General features: G+C 50.8%; 1 protein-coding gene across 1 annotated transcript in view; it reads right to left on the bottom strand.

Moving 5' to 3' along the window:
* The window catches only part of ctnnbip1 (catenin, beta interacting protein 1), a 24,777-nt gene extending 7,272 nt beyond the window's left edge, over positions 1-17,505 (bottom strand). Inside the window, exons 1-4 of the mRNA XM_047040002.1 lie at positions 17,400-17,505; positions 16,881-17,034; positions 7,091-7,205; positions 6,889-6,979 (exon numbers count right to left, since the gene is read on the bottom strand). Of these exons, the coding sequence (XP_046895958.1) occupies positions 6,889-6,979; positions 7,091-7,186 (187 nt within the window). The 5' untranslated portion in view covers positions 7,187-7,205; positions 16,881-17,034; positions 17,400-17,505. The remainder of the gene's footprint in view (positions 1-6,888; positions 6,980-7,090; positions 7,206-16,880; positions 17,035-17,399) is intronic.
* Positions 17,506-17,556: the final 51 nt, after the last annotated feature.

Genomic DNA, 17,556 nt, shown 5'->3' with positions numbered 1-17,556 from the left:
GCTAGAATTTCATTTTATCACATTTCCTTCCTGTATCAAAGGACCTATCGAACGATAGTTCTGGGTTGTCAACCTCTCGCTCCCTATCAGAAAGGCTGCTCTCGAGATCCACCAATGATGAGGCTTCTACTGGGCCTCTGGGAAGTGGAACTAAGGAATTGACCAATGAACGACAAGGAGAGAGCCTATATAGACAACTAGTCAAAAGACTCCAATGGGAAAACTGGAAGTGATCCACCAATGAGACAGCTAGGAGAAAGAGAGAGGGAGAGCCAATGAATAAAGCTTGCAAAGCAAACACCAACAGAAAAACCCCAGAAATGATGGATGGAAACCTCCCCTGCCCACCCACGCTTAGCCTCAGAGTCTCCCCCTCCTGTCTCTTTCTCTCCCCCTCCCTCCTCCCTCTCTCTCCCGCCTCAGTCTCTCTCTCTCTCTCTCATCTCTCTCTCCCCGTCCCTCCCCCCTCTCATCTCTCTCTCCCCCTCCCTGCCCCACCACCCCCTCTCTCCCTCTCTTGCTCACTTTCACACCATCACCCCCTCTGTCTCTGTCTGAGGGCTGGGCTGTCTGTCTGAGGGCTGTCTGTCTGTCTGAGGGCTGGTCTGTCTGTCTGTCTGAGGGCTGTCTGTCTGTCTGTCTGTCTGTCTGTCTGTCTGAGGGCTGGGCTGTCTGTCCGTCTGAGGGCTGGGCTGTCTGTCTGAGGGCTGGTCAGTCTGTCTGTCTGTCTGTCTGAGGGCTGGTCTGTCTGTCCGTCTGAGGGCTGGTCTATCTGTCTGTCTGTCTGAGGGCTGGTCTGTCTGTCTGTCTGAGGGCTGTCTGTCTGTCTGAGGGCTGTCTGTCTGTCTGTCTGTCTGAGGGCTGCCTGTCTGTGGGCTGGGCTGCCTGTCTGTGGTCTGTGTCTGTCTGAGGGCTGGGCTGTGTCTGTCTGAGGGCTGGGCTGTCTGTCTGTCTGTCTGAGGGCTGGTCTGTCTGAGGGCTGTCTGTCTGTCTGAGGGCTGGTCTGTCTGTCTGAGGGCTGTCTGTCTGTCTGTCTGTCTGAGGGCTGTCTGTCTGTCTGTCTGAGGGCTGGTCTGTCTGAGGGCTGTCTGTCTGTCTGAGGGCTGGTCTGTCTGTCTGAGGGCTGTCTGTCTGTCTGTCTGTCTGTCTGAGGGCTGTCTGTCTGTCTGTCTGAAGGCTGTCTGTCTGTCTGTCTGTCTGTCTGAGGGCTGTCTGTCTGTCTGTCTGAGGGCTGGTCTGTCTGTCCGTCTGAGGGCTGGTCTGTCTGTCTGTCTGTCTGAGGGCTGGTTTGTCTGTCTATCTGTCTGTCTGTCTGTCTGAGGGCTGGTCTGTCTGTCTGTCTGAGGGCTGTCTGTCTGTCTGAGGGCTGTCTGTCTGTCTGTCTGAGGGCTGTCTGTCTGTCTGAGGGCTGCCTGTCTGTGGGCTGGGCTGCCTGTCTGTGGGCTGTGTCTGTCTGAGGGCTGGGCTGTGTCTGTCTGAGGGCTGGGCTGTCTGTCTGTCTGTCTGAGGGCTGGTCTGTGTCTGTCTGAGGGCTGGTCTGTCTGAGGGCTGTCTGTCTGTCTGAGGGCTGGTCTGTCTGTCTGAGGGCTGTCTGTCTGTCTGTCTGTCTGTCTGAGGGCTGTCTGTCTGTCTGTCTGAAGGCTGTCTGTCTGTCTGTCTGTCTGAGGGCTGTCTGTCTGTCTGTCTGAGGGCTGGTCTGTCTGTCCGTCTGAGGGCTGGTCTGTCTGTCTGTCTGTCTGAGGGCTGGTTTGTCTGTCTATCTGTCTGTCTGTCTGTCTGTCTGAGGGCTGGTCTGTCTGTCTGTCTGAGGGCTGTCTGTCTGTCTGAGGGCTGTCTGTCTGTCTGTCTGAGGGCTGTCTGTCTGTCTGAGGGCTGCCTGTCTGTGGGCTGGGCTGCCTGTCTGTGGGCTGTGTCTGTCTGAGGGCTGGGCTGTGTCGGTCTGAGGGCTGGACTGTCTGTCTGTCTGTCTGAGGGCTGGTCTGTGTCTGTCTGAGGGCTGGTCTGTCTGTCTGAGGGCTGTCTGTCTGTCTGTCTGAGGGCTGTCTGCCTGTCTGTCTGAGGGCTGGTCTGTCTGAGGGCTGTCTGTCTGTCTGAGGGCTGGTCTGTCTGTCTGTCTGAGGGCTGTCTGTCTGTCTGTCTGTCTGAGGGCTGGGCTGTCTGTCTGTCTGAGGGCTGGGCTGTCTGTCTGAGGGCTGGTCTGTCTGTCTGTCTGTCTGTCTGAGGGCTGGTCTGTCTGTCCGTCTGAGGGCTGGTCTGTCTGTCTGTCTGAGGGCTGGTTTGTCTGTCTATCTGTCTGTCTGTCTGTCTGTCTGAGGGCTGGTCTGTCTGTCTGTCTGAGGGCTGTCTGTCTGTCTGAGGGCTGTCTGTCTGTCTGAGGGCTGCCTGTCTGTGGGCTGGGCTGCCTGTCTGTGGGCTGTGTCTGTCTGAGGGCTGGGCTGTGTCTGTCTGAGGGCTGGGCTGTCTGTCTGTCTGTCTGAGGGCTGGTCTGTGTCTGTCTGAGGGCTGGTCTGTCTGAGGGCTGTCTGTCTGTCTGAGGGCTGGTCTGTCTGTCTGAGGGCTGTCTGTCTGTCTGTCTGTCTGAGGGCTGTCTGTCTGTCTGTCTGAGGGCTGGTCTGTCTGAGGGCTGTCTGTCTGTCTGAGGGCTGGTCTGTCTGTCTGAGGGCTGTCTGTCTGTCTGTCTGAGGGCTGTCTGTCTGTCTGAAGGCTGTCTGTCTGTCTGTCTGTCTGAGGGCTGTCTGTCTGTCTGTCTGAGGGCTGGTCTGTCTGTCCGTCTGAGGGCTGGTCTGTCTGTCTGTCTGTCTGAGGGCTGGTTTGTCTGTCTATCTGTCTGTCTGTCTGTCTGTCTGTCTGAGGGCTGGTCTGTCTGTCTGTCTGAGGGCTGTCTGTCTGTCTGAGGGCTGTCTGTCTGTCTGTCTGAGGGCTGTCTGTCTGTCTGAGGGCTGCCTGTCTGTGGGCTGGGCTGCCTGTCTGTGGGCTGTGTCTGTCTGAGGGCTGGGCTGTGTCTGTCTGAGGGCTGGGCTGTCTGTCTGTCTGTCTGAGGGCTGGTCTGTGTCTGTCTGAGGGCTGGTCTGTCTGAGGGCTGTCTGTCTGTCTGAGGGCTGGTCTGTCTGTCTGAGGGCTGTCTGTCTGTCTGTCTGTCTGAGGGCTGTCTGTCTGTCTGTCTGAGGGCTGTCTGTCTGTCTGTCTGAGGGCTGGTCTGTCTGTCCGTCTGAGGGCTGGTCTGTCTGTCTGTCTGTCTGTCTGAGGGCTGGTTTGTCTGTCTATCTGTCTGTCTGTCTGTCTGTCTGAGGGCTGGTCTGTCTGTCTGTCTGTCTGAGGGCTGTCTGTCTGTCTGAGGGCTGTCTGTCTGTCTGTCTGAGGGCTGTCTGTCTGTCTGAGGGCTGCCTGTCTGTGGGCTGGGCTGCCTGTCTGTGGGCTGTGTCTGTCTGAGGGCTGGGCTGTGTCTGTCTGAGGGCTGGGCTGTCTGTCTGTCTGTCTGAGGGCTGGTCTGTGTCTGTCTGAGGGCTGGTCTGTCTGAGGGCTGTCTGTCTGTCTGAGGGCTGGTCTGTCTGTCTGAGGGCTGTCTGTCTGTCTGTCTGTCTGAGGGCTGTCTGTCTGTCTGTCTGAGGGCTGGTCTGTCTGAGGGCTGTCTGTCTGTCTGAGGGCTGGTCTGTCTGTCTGAGGGCTGTCTGTCTGTCTGTCTGTCTGAGGGCTGTCTGTCTGTCTGAAGGCTGTCTGTCTGTCTGTCTGTCTGAGGGCTGTCTGTCTGTCTGTCTGAGGGCTGGTCTGTCTGTCCGTCTGAGGGCTGGTCTGTCTGTCTGTCTGTCTGAGGGCTGGTTTGTCTGTCTATCTGTCTGTCTGTCTGTCTGAGGGCTGGTCTGTCTGTCTGTCTGAGGGCTGTCTGTCTGTCTGAGGGCTGTCTGTCTGTCTGAGGGCTGTCTGTCTGTCTGTCTGAGGGCTGTCTGTCTGTCTGAGGGCTGCCTGTCTGTGGGCTGGGCTGCCTGTCTGTGGGCTGTGTCTGTCTGAGGGCTGGGCTGTGTCTGTCTGAGGGCTGGGCTGTCTGTCTGTCTGTCTGAGGGCTGGTCTGTGTCTGTCTGAGGGCTGGTCTGTCTGAGGGCTGGTCTGTCTGAGGGCTGGTCTGTCTGAGGGCTGTCTGTCTGTCTGAGGGCTGGTCTGTCTGTCTGAGGGCTGTCTGTCTGTCTGTCTGTCTGAGGGCTGTCTGTCTGTCTGTCTGAAGGCTGTCTGTCTGTCTGTCTGTCTGAGGGCTGGTCTGTCTGTCCGTCTGAGGGCTGGTCTGTCTGTCCGTCTGAGGGCTGGTCTGTCTGTCTGTCTGTCTGAGGGCTGGTTTGTCTGTCTATCTGTCTGTCTGTCTGTCTGTCTGAGGGCTGGTCTGTCTGTCTGTCTGAGGGCTGTCTGTCTGTCTGAGGGCTGTCTGTCTGTCTGTCTGAGGGCTGTCTGTCTGTCTGAGGGCTGCCTGTCTGTGGGCTGGGCTGCCTGTCTGTGGGCTGTGTCTGTCTGAGGGCTGGGCTGTGTCTGTCTGAGGGCTGGGCTGTCTGTCTGTCTGTCTGAGGGCTGGTCTGTGTCTGTCTGAGGGCTGGTCTGTCTGTCTGAGGGCTGTCTGTCTGTCTGTCTGTCTGAGGGCTGTCTGTCTGTCTGTCTGAGGGCTGGTCTGTCTGAGGGCTGTCTGTCTGTCTGAGGGCTGGTCTGTCTGTCTGAGGGCTGTCTGTCTGTCTGTCTGTCTGAGGGCTGTCTGTCTGTCTGTCTGAAGGCTGTCTGTCTGTCTGTCTGAGGGCTGTCTGTCTGTCTGTCTGAGGGCTGTCTGTCTGTCTGTCTGAGGGCTGTCTGTCTGTCTGTCTGAGGACGAGCCAAGCTTATGGGACCGGAGGAATCCTTATCCCAGATCTCATCATTAGGTTCAGTCATTAGGATGAAAGTTGACTGCAGTACCTACTGGGTCTGAACCCAACAGAGAAATGTCATCCATCCCATCCAACCACTCCAGGGTTTACACTCCTGGCTCTCTGGTGGAGGGTGTCTCAAATCAAACTACAATCCCTCCACAGGTGACGTGTTGGGTGCCAATCTTCATCTTACTTCGACCTGTTATCAGTTTGAACAAAATCTAACTTTGGACTTTATCCTCCTTTAAAGGATTGGTGCTTTGATTGAGCCAACCACCGAAGGCCATCTCAACGCTGCCTCCCTTCTGTGGTTAATGGGTGGGTAATGCTGGGTGGGGTAATACTTTAAAGTCATTATAACCCCCATTATCATCACTCTGCGTGGCAGTCCTGTCCCCCAGCATCAAACAACACAAACAAGCCGTAACTCATGCAGCAGATTAGCCGAGGCGCTGCCATACGACTCCAAATATGACGGTTCAGTGATGTATAATGTATCATATGCCCCTGTGACGAGTCATACCCCTCCTTACATCATTGATGAGGCTCTCTACCCAGTGAGCGCCACTCACCTCTCCTAGTCTGATATCCAAGGGCAGGGAAGAGGAGGACGAGAGAGGATAGAGAGGGGAGGAGGAGAGAGAGAGGAGGAGGAGAGAGGATAGAGAGAGGAGGAGGAGAGAGGATAGAGAGAGGAGGAGGAGAGAGGATAGAGAGGAGGAGAGAGGAAAGAGAGAGGAGGAGAGAGAGGGGAGGAGGAGAGAGGATAGAGAGAGGAGGAGGAGGACGAGAGAGGAGGATAGAGAGGGGAGGAGTAGAGAAGATAGAGAGAGGAGGACGAGAGAGGATAGAGGAGGAGGAGAGAGAATAGAGAGAGGAGGACGAGAGAGAAGGAAGAAAAGGTTAGAGAGAGGAGGAGGAAAGAGGATAGAGGAGGAGGAAAGAGGATAGAGAAGGAGACAGGAGGAAGAGAGAGAGGCAGAGGAGAGAGAGGCGGAGGAGAGACAAAGGAGGAGGAATAACAAGATATTGCTCCTATCAGAGCTCTACCTTCTACAATCTCCACAAAGCCATTTTCTTTTTTCAAAAGGAAAAAAGCACAACTGCTCATGTTGAATCCTAATCTGTACTCTGTACTCTGTTCTCCTCCCCTCCCTGTGGAAAACATTCTCCGCGTTCGGATGCGACAACCACTGTGTCTCAGCGTGAGACAATGAGAAGTTGTTTCACTGCGAACTTGAATCTGGAAATAAGACGATTTAATTTGGATGCGATATATATATATCTACACACACGCTTTCGCATATCCATCGCACAACACGAAACTACAACATGCCTTCCGCAACATAAACAAACTAATCCCCGACGCAACAGATGAGCCCAGGTAGGGGGGTCACCTACACGGGACAGCAGGGGCTATCAAAGCAGCACACACAGGAGCCGGTTGGGGACTGTGTCTGTGAGGACACTGATAAAGCCTGAACAGAAAGCAAGGCTCTTACTCCTTCGTTGTGTGCCCATCCAGGCACCTGCCCTGGTTGTTAACTTGCTGGCGCCCTCTAGTGGTGGAGACGTGTTACTAACGGAGGCGCAAGGAGGAATCACAGTGCCCTCTGGTGTCTTCCGGTGGTATAGCAACACTGTTGCAAAGTCATTGCTTGTGTTCTGTCACAGAAATGGCACTTAAACTCTCATTCGCTCACTACATGTGAAGTCTATCTTAAGACCTGGGCGTGGCAGGTCCAAGTCTCATGTACTTGGCAAGGGGTGGTGGCTGTTAGTAGACTGGACTCTTGTCTCTATCTCAGTCATGATTTCAACTAAACAGACAGGCACTGACAGACAGACATTGATACAGACAGGCAGATAGGAAGACATTCAGACCACAGGAATAAAAACAGACAGAGAGAGAGAGAAAGAGAGACAGAGAGAGCGTACCCTGGTCTATGTTGTGCTGGGGTAGAGAGACACAGAGAGAGAGAGACAGAGAGAGAGACAGAGAGCGTACCCTGGTCTATGTTGTGCTGTGGTAGTTGACTCATCTGACTGTGGACCACGCCTGCGTAATTCCGTAGAAACGCCTCTTCACTCGGCGTCAGCTGGAAGACAAAGAACACAACAATCACCAAACAAGGAAACAAACAAAAGAAACGCTCCTCTGTGATTGGATAAAGGAAGGAATCGTCCAATAGCATGGCGAGTGGACCTACATTGGAGCCCATCTTCTTGAGCATGAGCAGCACTCGAACCTTCTGCTGGATGTACATCTCTTCAGGAGACTTCCCCGGGGCCTCCTCGCGGTTCATCCCCCCTGCTCCTGTGGCTCTGCACACACACACACACACACACACACACACAGAGTTAGGCTGATTTCAAGGCTTGAAAAACAGATGAAAAGGAGAGCTTCATTCACTTCATTCGAATTTCAGAAAATAAATGAACGGCTTTGTGCACTACAGTGTATAGATCAGAGCTCCTTCTGTTGTCCTATTTCATGGATTTCTCACAACGCACTGAAAAAACACATAAGATCCCTACCCATAGAAACAAAAGGGTATGATACAAAGCAGAATATCCAGATGCTATTTAACAGTAAGACCTTGAGAAGCATCTTCTCCTTTCATCCCCAGTCTCCAAAGCCTCCCCCCCCCCACCCTTCCACAGTCTGCCATGGAGAGACTACTGGAAGGGCACGCTGACGGATAGTCCTGGCAATCTCCTTGGGCTCTTATGTGTACAAAGGGCCACTAATGCATGTTGACAGGCTGTTTGATGTGGGGTTATATTTAATTGAGTAGCTGGTGGCTGTGAGCCCCACCCCCTTACTAACCCCCCTGGGGGGACGTGTGTGTGTGTGTGTTTGGGGTGGGGGAGGATCAGGGGCACCCTTGGCTGGTTTTGGGGTGCCACTGTGAGCAAATAAATAACCTCCGTTCAGATATCCACCTAGGAGCAGACAGGGCCATGTTGCTGGCTAGTACGCCACATTATATCCAGAGTGACATACAAATAGTTCATGTCAAAGGTCAAGCAGCAGATCAAGGATCAGCAGTGCGTAGATCTAACAGCATTCCGGTGACCAGAGTCATGGATAGGTCTGTATTTACAAACCACAGAGCAAAGTATCCACATCTCAGCTCCTAGTCACAGTGGACGATGATAAGAGTATCTTAACTCCAGTGCAAGCTACCACCTCTCAGGTGCATCCTGACAGATGCACAGCAGGGGACCGTCTATTAGTCATAGATAAAGAAAGTAAGGGTCAAGCTCTTTATTTGAAGAAAGAAAGAGAGGGAGGGAAAGAAAAAGTGAGGAGAGAGAGTCATATACAGTGCCCTCCAAAAGTATTGGAACAGTGAGGCGAATTCCTTTATTTTTGCTGTAGACTGAAAACATTTGGGCTTGACATCAAATAATGAACGTGAGACCAGAGATCAACGTTTCAGCTTTTATTTCCAGGTATTTACATCAGGATCTGATGCACAACTAAGAAAATATCACATTTTGTTTGAATCCACCCATTTGTCATGTGAGCAAAAGTATTGGAACAGATATACTTAAAACATATTTAAGTGAATAAGACTTAATATTTAGTTGCAAATCCTTTGCTTTCAATAACTGCAGCAAGTCTGTGACCCATTGACGTCACCAAACTTTTGCATTCTTCCTTTTTTATGCTTTCCCAGGCTTTCACTGCAGCCTCTTTCAGTTGTTGTTTGTTTTGTGGGGTTCCTCCCTTCAGTCTCCTCTTAAGCAGGTAAAATGCATGCTCTATAGGGTTTAAGTCTGGAGATTGACTTGGCCAGTCTAATACCTTCCATTTCTTGCCCCTGATGAACTCCTTTGTTGTTTTGGCAGTGTGTTTTGGGTCGTTATCTTGCTGCATGATGAAGGCTCTGCCAATCAGTTTGGTTGCATCTTTCCTTAAATTGGCAGACAAAATGTTTCTGTAGACTTCCGAGTTCATTTTGCTGCTGCCATCATGTGTTACATCCTCAATGAAGATTAATGAGCCCGTCCTAGAAGAAGCCATGCAAGCCCAAGCCATGACATTACCTCCACCGTGTTTCACAGATGAGCTTGTGTGTTTGGGATCATGAGCAGTTCCTTTCTTTCTCCAAACTTTAGCCTTTCCATCACTTTGGTAAAAGTTAATCTTTGTCTCATCAGTCCATAAAACTTTGTCCCAGAATTTTTGAGGTTCATCTCTGTACTTTTTGGCAAATTCCAGCCTGGCCTTCCTATTCTTCTTGCTAATGAGTGGTTTGCATCTTCTGGTGTAGCCCTTGTACTTTTGTTCATGAAGTCTTCTGCGAACAGTGGATAGTGATACCTTCACTCCTGCCATCTGGAGGTTGTTGCTGATCTCACTAACAGTTGTTTTAGGGTCTTTCTTTACAGCTCTCACAATGTTTCTGTCATCAACTGCTGATGTTTTCCTTGGTCTACCTGTTCGACGTCTGTTACTTAGTACACCAGTAGTTTTCTTCTTCTTCAGGACATTCCAAATGGTTGTACTGGCTATGGCCAATGTTTCTGCAATGGCTCTGATTGATTTTCCATCTTCTCTAAGACTCACAATTGCTTGTTTTTCACCCAAAGACAGCGCTCCGGTTTTCATGTTGTTTTCACCTCTGAATACAGTCTGCATAGACAAAACCTATCTTACCCAATCTGAACCTGAGTGTAGACATTCAGTGGTATTTATTGATTGAATAATGTATGTAATAGGACACACCTGGGCAACAAAACACACCCGTCAGTCATATGTTCCAATACTTTTGCTCACGTGACAAATGGGTGGGTTCGAACAAAAAGGTGATATTTTCTAATTTGTGCATCAGATCCTGATGTAAATACCTGGAAATAAAAGCTGAAACGTTGATCTCTGGTTTCACATTCATCGTTTGATGTCAAGCCCAAATGTTTTCAGTCTACAGCAAAAATAAAGGAATTGGCCTCACTGTTCCAATACTTTTGGAGGGCACTGTATATAAAGAACGAAAGAGAGAAAGAGATAGGATGAGAACATATTGGGTTATTCAGTCCTGTGTGCCAGGCAGGCAGAGGGGAATCAGACTGTGGGTGGGGGAGAGAGGGAGGGGGGAGGGGGGGGGGGAGGGAGAGAGGGCCTCAAAGCGACAGAGGGACATGAAAGAGGCAGAGGCTCGGTCGCTCGCTGCACCTTTGGGAAAACGGGGGGGGGGGGGGGGGGGGGGGGCCTCAGAGCCCCAGCAGTGACACGTTTGATCATGTCACCCCCCAACCTCCCCCCTCTCCCTCAGACAAAAAGACTCAAGGAAGGCAGAGACACAGGGAGAGAGACACACAGGGAGAGACATACAGGGAGAGACATACAGGGAGGGGAGGGAGGGAGAGGAGAAAGGCAGGCAGAGAGGGAGGCAGGAAGGCAGATATCTGTTTGTCTGCATGGAGAGATATGGAGATGGAGGAGGAAGAGGACAGCCAGACAGGCTTTAGGGGAACCAGCCCATGCTCATCTTCTCTGGGGTATAGAAGGGATCGTATGACAGACAGCAGTCAATATTTAATGACCATTCAGAGATGGCGTTCTGCTGGCTGAAGCTGTTCCTCAAACCTGGTAAGAGAGCAGGAGGCGGGGATCCAGGTCCCAAGAGACACAGAGCAGACCTCTCCAGTCCACTCACCCCAGCCGCCTTCTGAAGCTGCTCAATGGGACGTTTTTAGACATCCTTTCGATGGACTGCTGTGATGATCTAGTTTTTGTCTGCCGCTGCATATTCTTTCATCTTACTCCGTCTCGACAATAATAACTCACATAAGAACTAAAGCACTGTTCAGAATCCCAAAGAGATGGGCTCCGCAGGAGGGAGAAGATTGGAGGAGGACGTAGTAGACGACAGAGAGAGAAAGAAGAGAAAGAGACAGAGAGAGAGACAGAGAGAGAGACGAGAGAGACAGAGAGACAGACAGACGAGAGAGACAGACGAGAGAGAGAGAGACATAGAGAGAGACAGACGAGAGAGAGAGAGAGACAGAGAGACAGAGAGAGACAGACGAGAGAGACAGAGAGAGAGACAGACGAGAGAGAGAGAGAGAGAGGACAGAGAGAGACTTGGAGAGCTAATTGCTTGTCATGTTTGTGAGCCACTTGAAAGAAAATGTAAAAACAGGAAGATGGTTCGGTATCTTCGGTTTTATCTGCCCTGCCCCTGGTAGCGAGGACTGCAAGATGGATTCTGGGCTATTTAGGGTTGAGTGAAAAGGTAAGACTGTGCATAATGAATCCAGATGCGCTACAGGAGCTGCTCTGCTCTCTTCAAAACATCCAGATCAACGCGAAGAACGTTCCAGAAGCAAACTGCAGCCGAAACTCAGCCGGCTGTAGACGTGAGCTGAGGAGGGGAAGTGATACCCTGGCTCATGTCTGTCTCTGAATACATCATAAACTATCTATTCATTGTCACAATAGAAATGTATTTATATCTATTGTAGAGAGAGACAGAGAGAGAGACAGAGAGATCGAGAGAGAGATCGAGAGAGAGATCGAGAGGTGTGGGTGTGAAGTGGTCAGGGTGAGGGGCGCCCCCCCCCCCCCCCACCCCCCCCCAATGTCGCGGCTCACAGGGCACATGCCTCAGGGCTGTCTGAGCCTCTTAAAACTCAGAGCTCTGCTTCATATCAGAGATACGACAACAACACACCACCACGTCGTGGGCAGGGCTGAACACTGCTGGATGACTGAATATTTAAAGGATAGTCGGGTGTGTGTGGGGGGGGGTTGTCTCAGACCAGTTTGAAACGAACACTCTCAACACTTTGTGTACTGAGAACAGATTATGTGCAATTTCTTTCTCACAAAAACCCAAGACTCTGGGCACTCAAGTCTGCATGTTAGGAGAACGACTTGCTTTCATGTCCTGCTAGGTGACACGTTGGCACAAGAGATGTGGCATCTGTGTAAGACACTGAGGAGAGCTGGACCTACAACCTGCCAACACACAGGTTCATACAGGGTTCTGCATTCACCAGTCTGATACCCACACAGGAGAGAGAGGGAAGAGGGGAAGGAGTGGAAGAAGAGAGACAGGGGGTAGAGAGAGAGAGAAGACACAGAGAGAGGAAGGGCAGCAAAGGAGAGACATCGAGACAGAGACAGAGAGAGTGTGTGTGTGTGTGTTTGAGAAACGAAGACCTTGACAAAGAGTTAGACAGACAGTGTTTGTATGAGATAAACCAAGACTGTGAGAGAGAGAGACATAGAAAGAAATGAAGAGGGAGAGCGTGTGTGTGTGTGTGTGTGTGTGTGTGTGTGTGTGTGTGAAACCAAGCCCTTGCTCCCCTAACTCAGTCTGAACGGGGCCTGCTCCTCTTACACTGCACCCTGGGACACGGAATGCAATAAACCCTCACTGCCAGGGATTACAGCCTGCCCTCTGATTGGCCCTCGCGCCTGATGAGGTCACAAAGGACACAGGCCACCACGACTCACCCACCCCTGATGACACACGGATAGCCCCACATGTCCCCCTGTCACACGACCTCACACACACACAGAAAGAGGACACACGCTAACACACACACACACACAGAGAGTGGAGCACCAGCTGGGACGAAGGGGTATAAGGCTAAACTCATTAGCAGAGACCCCCAGCGTGTACACAAGCCCCTTCCTCTGAGACAGCTCTGGTAGGGCCTGCAGCCTGGAGGGATGGAACCAGATAGTCTTACTGGCAGCCCACCTTGACCAGAACGTGTGTCTGTTAAACAGCGAGGGATGGAACCAGATAGTCTTACTGGCAGCCCACCTTGACCAGAATGTGTGTCTGTTAAACAGCGAGGGATGGAACCAGATAGTCTTACTGGCAGCCCACCTTGACCAGAACGTGTGTCTGTTAAACAGCGAGGGATGGAACCAGATAGTCTTACTGGCAGCCCACCTTGACCAGAACGTGTGTCTGTTAAACAGCGAGGGATGGAACCAGATAGTCTTACTGGCAGCCCACCTTGACCAGAACGTGTGTCTGTTAAACAGCGAGGGATGGAACCAGATAGTCTTACTGGCAGCCCACCTTGACCAGAACGTGTGTCTGTTAAACAGCGAGGGATGGAACCAGATAGTCTTACTGGCAGCCCACCTTGACCAGAACGTGTGTCTGTTAAACAGCGAGGGATGGAACCAGATAGTCTTACTGGCAGCCCACCTTGACCAGAACGTGTGTCTGTTAAACAGCGAGGGATGGAACCAGATAGTCTTACTGGCAGCCCACCTTGACCAGAACGTGTGTCTGTTAAACAGCAGCCAGGCTTGTCTGTGAAGAAGAGCTTTCTAACCAGTTTGACCTTTCGTCAGAAAAATCGAGAACTCTCTGTCTTACATCCATGAAGAGGTCTCTCTTGGCTCAACAGATCACTGTGATTATTCAGCAGTACCTGTGGTTCCATGGAAACAGTCATGTAACTCCATGTACATTATGGTCTGTGAGTATCTGATCCGTGTCCTTCCGGGATTAAGCCCCTCCCTCACTCATGCTTTCATGATCCATACTCAACAGTGGACACCGAATTCTACCCTAAATGTTCATTCATTACATAACTATCCAGCAGTACCTCTGGTAACATTGTAGTGGTTCCATGGCAACAGCTATGTAACTACATAGTGACGCTGTTTACTTATAATCCATGTTGAAGTTGACGCTAAAGTGTTCAGCCCCTCTCTCTCCAGCCTCCCTCTCTCCAGCCCCTCTCTCTCCAGCCTCCCTCTCTCCAGCCCCTCTCTCTCCAACCTCCCTCTCTCCAGCCCCTCTCTCTCCAGCCCCTCTCTCCAGCCTCCCTCTCTCCAGCCCCTCTCTCTCCAGCCTCCCTCTCTCCAGCCTCCCTCTCTCCAGCCCCTCTCTCTCCAGCCTCTCTCTCCAGCCTCTCTCTCTCCAGCCTCTCTCTCCCCCATCCAGCTGGGCCTGGCGCTACAGTCGCCCCTGGCTGTCAGCTAGTGTCCCAGCCTACCTCCTCACATTTACAGTGGCACCAACAATGCAGGCTGTATTTTGGAGACAATGGCAATGAACTGGATGGTGGAAATATGATTGATAAGTAGGTCAGGCCTTGTTGCCATCACGTCAGGCATGAACTCAAAGAATTCTCTCTGGAGACTGTGTGCCTGTGGCTGGGGTCCTGCCTGGGTATCCCCCTGTGACCACAGCACCAGACCAAGCTGTCTACGGCTTGAACTAGCCTCGTCATGCCAGTCTGACTAACGCAGCGTCAACAGTGACAGAGCCCTTCTGTGTCAACGTGGCGAGACAGGGCCAGAGTTTCCCTGGTTTGCAGTGTCTTAACAACTAAATATTGAGGAGTTAATAACAAAACAAAAATATCTCAACTGAACTTGTCTCTAGTCTGAGACTTGACTTGTCACAGGTTTCACACGGTCTTACGTTACCTTATATGGTCCTATACAGCACTAAAAAGCCCCTCCTAGCCCCCACATATCCCTCTATCTAACACCTCCTAGCCCCCACACAGCCCCCACACATCCCTCTATCTAACCCCTCCTAGCCCCCACACATCCCTCTAACTAACCCCTCCTAGCCCTCACACATCCCTCTATCTAACCCCTCATAGCCCCCACACATCCCTCTATCTAACCCCTCCTAGCCCCCACACATCCCTCTAACTAACCCCTCCTAGCCCTCACACATCCCTCTATCTAACACCTCCTAGCCCCCACACATCCCTCTATCTAACACCTCATAGCCCCCACACATCCCTCTATCTAACACCTCCCAGCCCCCACACATCCCTCTATCTAACACCTCCTATAGCCCCCACACATCCCTCTATCTAACACCTCCTAGCCCCCACACATCCCTCTATCTAACACCTCCTAGCCCCCACACATCCCTCTATCTAACACCTCCTAGCCCCCACACAGGTCTACACAGTCCCAAACACCATGCAGGAACATTCAAACAGTAGATGCTGCAGTAAGCTGGTCCCAAAGGAGGGAAACAGACAATACTGAACGAGACAAAGACTTGTGCGTGTGTGCGTGTGCGTAGGGGGCTGCCGTGTGTTGTGTATTTTCTACACCTCAGTCCTCACCATTGTTGGTACAGACACATCACAGGCTACACACACACTACTCAACATACCAAGCTAATTATCCTCCTCAGACAGTCATCTTGTCTACTGACAGGGTGAGGAACATGACAAAGTATAATGAGACTGTGTCTGTGTCTGTGTGTGTGTGTGTCTGTGTGTGTCTGTGCGCAGTAAGGAGCAACCATGAAGGGAGCTGAAGTCTGAATGCACCACACCGTCCACAAGACAATTCCCATGAAGTCGTTTGGGTAGGTGCGAGTCATTGCGACAGAGAACGTTCCGCGTATTGGCACCTACGTCGGTGTGACTGGACTCATCAGACAGGAGGAGACGCAGCCACACCTGAGGGCCTGAAGTGTAATCCCTGTTTGATGGCCAGGAAGGATCTGTATGTATTAAAAACAGCTAGGGCAGGAGGTTGAGAGATAAGCCTGCCCTCTCTTCATATTCACTGCCAAGGAGGTTTCCTTAGGGCCAGGGGGGGGGGGGGGGGGGGCAGAGATAGCACCTGCCCCAGGCAAAGGGTTTATGGAGAGAGAGGGGGAGGTATTGGCCACAAGTCTGGTTCCAAACCCCCAGCCACTCAGGGGAATGTGCAGAGTCAGGCAGACTTGGCATATGGTTCATAACCCTCCTCAACCCATAAGTCCGCAAGTTACTAGGAGGCTCTACAGCCTGTGGCCAGTCCGGCTCCAGCCAGACCCTCACACCCAATCTCTGCCCCGCTCGTCAAGGCCCCGACTGCGGGAAAAGTGCCAGCCTTCACAGCTGAATGTGCTGTCAGCTATCTGGCGGTTGGTCGCGAAATAAGACCCTATACAGCGCGGCTAGTCCCACAGCGCACAATGCAAGCACATGCGGGGGGAACGCTAAAATAGCACAGTGAACGCCGAAGTCGATGCGATGATTATAAAACTGAACACTCAAGTCATTTAGGTTTGAGGAAAAGGGGGGTGAGGGGGTTGAACATAGCCTGAAATAGCATACACATTGGGGAAAACTCAAAACTTTGGACCAGTGAAAGTTGGCCGTTACGTGGAAAAGAAGGGTCACCAATTGGGACAAAGGCTACTAATATACTGTATGATTTAGCTGCCTAAATGGCCTGACACAGTATCGATACTGACTAGTATCACAAAATCTTGTCTGATGGTTTTAGTCAGGTTATTATTACGAATTCTTACGTTTTATACAAGGCGAATTCATAAAATAAAAAACACGTTTATTCTACACGGCATCATAAAAGTCTATCATACAGGTAGCCTACATTTAATGCGATTGTAGAATTAGCCAGCAACTGGATGCAGAAATGGGGGAAACGTTCACCATCACTGTGCAAACAATAAGCTAGGAAACATGGGAGTAGAAATCACTGAGAACTCCTGAGTTTTTTCTTCCATGATGACTATTTAACTGCGCTTTTATGACATCGTATGTACAGTTTAGACCCAGGGGCGGGTGATGTGATTGTAACAATTTTGCTACTGTTGCAGCATACAAAGTGTTACATTGTAACCAGCTAGCTAGTTAGCCAGCTAGCAATCATTCACGCCGTTTCCTGTCTCCCAGGATAGCTAATCGGTTGCTAAACCGACGAGCTCGTGTATCTCCGCTATATCCCAGTCGTGCAAAACCGAGTGACACTATTGGAAATTATCGAATATTCGAAACTCACTATATAAAACTTAGCATTTGCTGTTTTAATGGAGTCTTTTCTATCGTTTATTTGGCAAAGTGTTATAGCTAGCAAGCTCGAGACAAAAGCCTTGAATGAAGTTCCTGCGGGTGCAATCCCATCCAGGTACCGCTATCCCCGAATCCAAGTATACAGCGAATCATTTCCAATATCTCCCTCAAACGTAACCTTAAACTCGAAGAACGATTTTTTATCTTCAGAAAAAAGACGGTAAAGCTTACCCCTCCTGGTCCAGTTTTTCTTTCTTGTGTGTTTTATTTGAATGGTGTGTTGTTGTAAGAAGCCGTTCTGTTCCGGGGTCACATCCCTCCAGCCGCTCGCGCTGCGTGTAGGAGCCGTGACTCACGCAGCGAGCCTCCTGCAGTTGGTTCAGACCTATGGAAGCCGGGCACAATTCTTGAAAGCTGGGACATTCGACTCCATATTAAATAGAAAAAATGACATTTACCCCCATAGTTTAATATACATAATGCCAAATCGTGTGCGTACTAATAAGTAATGCAGAATCCTAACTTTATGCTTATCATATAGGCCTAGGTCTATGTAGTTCATTAAATTATGTGATCAATACATACTAATATATATAGCCTATATAAAGCCTATATATCAAGGTGCTGCGTTTAATTTGTTATATATTTTTACATATAAAGATTTGCCAAACAAGGAAAACAGCTGATAAATAATTAATTGTGTAGCCTGTCTGTTTTGGATGTGTGTCAGTATAGCCGGTGATATAATACCGTTTGGTTTAGTCCTGTGGCAAGAAGGTCATTGTTGTATTAATTTCACAGACGCTTTAATCCAAAGCCACAGTACAGGACACGGGGAATTCGAACTGGCGATCTCATGATCTGCAGTTACTGTGAGTGCTCCACACGTCCCCCAGTATTTGACCAC

This window comes from Hypomesus transpacificus, chromosome 18, assembly GCF_021917145.1.
Source record: "Hypomesus transpacificus isolate Combined female chromosome 18, fHypTra1, whole genome shotgun sequence".
Taxonomy (NCBI): domain Eukaryota; kingdom Metazoa; phylum Chordata; class Actinopteri; order Osmeriformes; family Osmeridae; genus Hypomesus; species Hypomesus transpacificus.
This window is presented reverse-complemented; position numbering and strand designations above follow the sequence as displayed.